Raw genomic sequence first — 4,211 nt, 5'->3', positions numbered from 1 at the left:
CGGGAGAGGGAGGGAGCGGGAGAGGGAGGGAGCGGGAGAGGGAGGGAGCGGGAGAGGGAGGGAGCGGGAGAGGGAGGGAGCGGGAGAGGGAGGGAGCGGGAGAGGGAGGGAGCGGGAGAGGGAGGGAGCGGGAGAGGGAGGGAGCGGGAGAGGGAGGGAGCGGGAGAGGGAGGGAGCGGGAGAGGGAGGGAGCGGGAGAGGGAGGGAGCGGGAGAGGGAGGGAGCGGGAGAGGGAGGGAGCGGGAGAGGGAGGGAGCGGGAGAGGGAGGGAGCGGGAGAGGGAGGGAGCGGGAGAGGGAGGGAGCGGGAGAGGGAGGGAGCGGGAGAGGGAGGGAGCGGGAGAGGGAGGGAGCGGGAGAGGGAGGGAGCGGGAGAGGGAGGGAGCGGGAGAGGGAGGGAGCGGGAGAGGGAGGGAGCGGGAGAGGGAGGGAGCGGGAGAGGGAGGGAGCGGGAGAGGGAGGGAGCGGGAGAGGGAGGGAGCGGGAGAGGGAGGGAGCGGGAGAGGGAGGGAGCGGGAGAGGGAGGGAGCGGGAGAGGGAGGGAGCGGGAGAGGGAGGGAGCGGGAGAGGGAGGGAGCGGGAGAGGGAGGGAGCGGGAGAGGGAGGGAGCGGGAGAGGGAGGGAGCGGGAGAGGGAGGGAGCGGGAGAGGGAGGGAGCGGGAGAGGGAGGGAGCGGGAGAGGGAGGGAGCGGGAGAGGGAGGGAGCGGGAGAGGGAGGGAGCGGGAGAGGGAGGGAGCGGGAGAGGGAGGGAGCGGGAGAGGGAGGGAGCGGGAGAGGGAGGGAGCGGGAGAGGGAGGGAGCGGGAGAGGGAGGGAGCGGGAGAGGGAGGGAGCGGGAGAGGGAGGGAGCGGGAGAGGGAGGGAGCGGGAGAGGGAGGGAGCGGGAGAGGGAGGGAGCGGGAGAGGGAGGGAGCGGGAGAGGGAGGGAGCGGGAGAGGGAGGGAGCGGGAGAGGGAGGGAGCGGGAGAGGGAGGGAGCGGGAGAGGGAGGGAGCGGGAGAGGGAGGGAGCGGGAGAGGGAGGGAGCGGGAGAGGGAGGGAGCGGGAGAGGGAGGGAGCGGGAGAGGGAGGGAGCGGGAGAGGGAGGGAGCGGGAGAGGGAGGGAGCGGGAGAGGGAGGGAGCGGGAGAGGGAGGGAGCGGGAGAGGGAGGGAGCGGGAGAGGGAGGGAGCGGGAGAGGGAGGGAGCGGGAGAGGGAGGGAGCGGGAGAGGGAGGGAGCGGGAGAGGGAGGGAGCGGGAGAGGGAGGGAGCGGGAGAGGGAGGGAGCGGGAGAGGGAGGGAGCGGGAGAGGGAGGGAGCGGGAGAGGGAGGGAGCGGGAGAGGGAGGGAGCGGGAGAGGGAGGGAGCGGGAGAGGGAGGGAGCGGGAGAGGGAGGGAGCGGGAGAGGGAGGGAGCGGGAGAGGGAGGGAGCGGGAGAGGGAGGGAGCGGGAGAGGGAGGGAGCGGGAGAGGGAGGGAGCGGGAGAGGGAGGGAGCGGGAGAGGGAGGGAGCGGGAGAGGGAGGGAGCGGGAGAGGGAGGGAGCGGGAGAGGGAGGGAGCGGGAGAGGGAGGGAGCGGGAGAGGGAGGGAGCGGGAGAGGGAGGGAGCGGGAGAGGGAGGGAGCGGGAGAGGGAGGGAGCGGGAGAGGGAGGGAGCGGGAGAGGGAGGGAGCGGGAGAGGGAGGGAGCGGGAGAGGGAGGGAGCGGGAGAGGGAGGGAGCGGGAGAGGGAGGGAGCGGGAGAGGGAGGGAGCGGGAGAGGGAGGGAGCGGGAGAGGGAGGGAGCGGGAGAGGGAGGGAGCGGGAGAGGGAGGGAGCGGGAGAGGGAGGGAGCGGGAGAGGGAGGGAGCGGGAGAGGGAGGGAGCGGGAGAGGGAGGGAGCGGGAGAGGGAGGGAGCGGGAGAGGGAGGGAGCGGGAGAGGGAGGGAGCGGGAGAGGGAGGGAGCGGGAGAGGGAGGGAGCGGGAGAGGGAGGGAGCGGGAGAGGGAGGGAGCGGGAGAGGGAGGGAGCGGGAGAGGGAGGGAGCGGGAGAGGGAGGGAGCGGGAGAGGGAGGGAGCGGGAGAGGGAGGGAGCGGGAGAGGGAGCGGGAGAGGGAGCGGGAGAGGGAGCGGGAGAGGGAGCGGGAGAGGGAGCGGGAGAGGGAGCGGGAGAGGGAGCGGGAGAGGGAGCGGGAGAGGGAGCGGGAGAGGGAGCGGGAGCGGGAGCGGGAGCGGGAGCGGGAGCGGGAGCGGGAGAGGGAGCGGGAGCGGGAGCGGGAGCGGGAGCGGGAGCGGGAGCGGGAGCGGGAGCGGGAGCGGGAGCGGGAGCGGGAGCGGGAGAGGGAGCGGGAGAGGGAGCGGGAGAGGGAGCGGGAGAGGGAGCGGGAGAGGGAGCGGGAGCGGGAGAGGGAGCGGGAGAGGGAGCGGGAGAGGGAGCGGGAGAGGGAGCGGGAGAGGGAGCGGGAGCGGGAGAGGGAGCGGGAGAGGGAGCGGGAGAGGGAGCGGGAGAGGGAGCGGGAGAGGGAGCGGGAGAGGGAGCGGGAGAGGGAGCGGGAGAGGGAGCGGGAGCGGGAGAGGGAGCGGGAGAGGGAGCGGGAGAGGGAGCGGGAGAGGGAGCGGGAGAGGGAGCGGGAGAGGGAGCGGGAGAGGGAGCGGGAGAGGGAGCGGGAGAGGGAGCGGGAGAGGGAGCGGGAGAGGGAGCGGGAGAGGGAGCGGGAGAGGGAGCGGGAGAGGGAGCGGGAGAGGGAGCGGGAGAGGGAGCGGGAGAGGGAGCGGGAGAGGGAGCGGGAGAGGGAGCGGGAGAGGGAGCGGGAGAGGGAGCGGGAGAGGGAGCGGGAGAGGGAGCGGGAGAGGGAGCGGGAGAGGGAGCGGGAGAGGGAGCGGGAGAGGGAGCGGGAGAGGGAGCGGGAGAGGGAGCGGAGAGAGGGAGCGGGAGAGGGAGCGGGAGAGGGAGGGAGCGGAGAGGGAGGGAGCGGGAGAGGGAGGGAGCGGGAGAGGGAGGGAGCGGGAGAGGGAGGGAGCGGGAGAGGGAGGGAGCGGGAGAGGGAGGGAGCGGGAGAGGGAGGGAGCGGGAGAGGGAGGGAGCGGGAGAGGGAGGGAGCGAGAGGGAGGGAGCGAGAGGGAGGGAGCGAGAGGGAGGGAGCGAGAGGGAGGGAGGGAGCGAGAGGGAGGGAGGGAGCGAGAGGGAGGGAGGGAGCGAGAGGGAGGGAGGGAGCGAGAGGGAGGGAGGGAGCGAGAGGGAGGGAGGGAGCGAGAGGGAGGGAGGAGGGAGGAGGGAGCGAGAGGGAGGGAGGGAGCGAGAGGGAGGGAGGGAGCGAGAGGGAGGGAGGGAGCGAGAGGGAGGGAGGGAGCGAGAGGGAGGGAGGGAGCGAGAGGGAGGGAGGGAGCGAGAGGGAGGGAGGGAGCGAGAGGGAGGGAGGGAGCGAGAGGGAGGGAGGGAGCGAGAGGGAGGGAGGGAGCGAGAGGGAGGGAGGGAGCGAGAGGGAGGGAGGGAGCGAGAGGGAGGGAGGGAGCGAGAGGGAGGGAGGGAGCGAGAGGGAGGGAGGGAGCGAGAGGGAGGGAGGGAGCGAGAGGGAGGGAGGGAGCGAGAGGGAGGGAGGGAGCGAGAGGGAGGGAGGGAGCGAGAGGGAGGGAGGGAGCGAGAGGGAGGGAGGGAGCGAGAGGGAGGGAGGGAGCGAGAGGGAGGGAGGGAGCGAGAGGGAGGGAGGGAGCGAGAGGGAGGGAGGGAGCGAGAGGGAGGGAGGGAGCGAGAGGGAGGGAGGGAGCGAGAGGGAGGGAGGGAGCGAGAGGGAGGGAGGGAGCGAGAGGGAGGGAGGGAGCGAGAGGGAGGGAGGGAGCGAGAGGGAGGGAGGGGAGCGAGAGGGAGGGAGGGAGCGAGAGGGAGGAGCGGGAGGGAGAGGGAGGGAGAGGGAGGGAGAGGGAGGGAGAGGGAGGGAGAGGGAGGAGAGGGAGGGAGAGGGAGGGAGAGGGAGGGAGAGGGAGGGAGAGGGAGGGAGAGGGAGGGAGAGGGAGGGAGAGGGAGGGAGAGGAGGGAGAGGGAGGGAGAGGGAGGGAGAGGGAGGGAGAGGGAGGGAGAGGGAGGGAGAGGGAGGGAGAGGGAGGGAGAGGGAGGGAGAGGGAGGGAGAGGGAGGGAGAGGGAGGGAGAGGGAGGGAGAGGGAGGGAGAGGGAGGGAGAGGGAGGGAGAGGGAGAGGGAGGGAGAGGGAGGGAGAGGGAGGGAGAGGGAGGGAGAGGGAGGGAGAGGGAGGGAGAGGGAGG

At 74.3% G+C, this 4,211-nt stretch overlaps 1 protein-coding gene across 1 annotated transcript in view; it reads left to right on the top strand.

Annotated features, from left to right (window-relative positions):
• Positions 1-2,042: 2,042 nt before the first annotated feature.
• Positions 2,043-4,211, top strand: part of LOC126295046 (RNA-binding protein 25-like) — a gene marked incomplete at its 5' end in the record, with an annotated part of 17,862 nt that continues 15,693 nt past the window's right edge. Inside the window, one exon of the mRNA XM_049987295.1 lies at positions 2,043-2,882. Coding sequence (XP_049843252.1) covers positions 2,043-2,882 — 840 coding nt within the window. The remainder of the gene's footprint in view (positions 2,883-4,211) is intronic.

This window comes from Schistocerca gregaria, chromosome 11, assembly GCF_023897955.1.
Source record: "Schistocerca gregaria isolate iqSchGreg1 chromosome 11, iqSchGreg1.2, whole genome shotgun sequence".
In the NCBI taxonomy this organism is placed as follows: domain Eukaryota; kingdom Metazoa; phylum Arthropoda; class Insecta; order Orthoptera; family Acrididae; genus Schistocerca; species Schistocerca gregaria.
The sequence above is the reverse complement of the archived record's forward strand: the minus strand, read 5'-3'. Positions and strand labels throughout refer to the sequence as shown.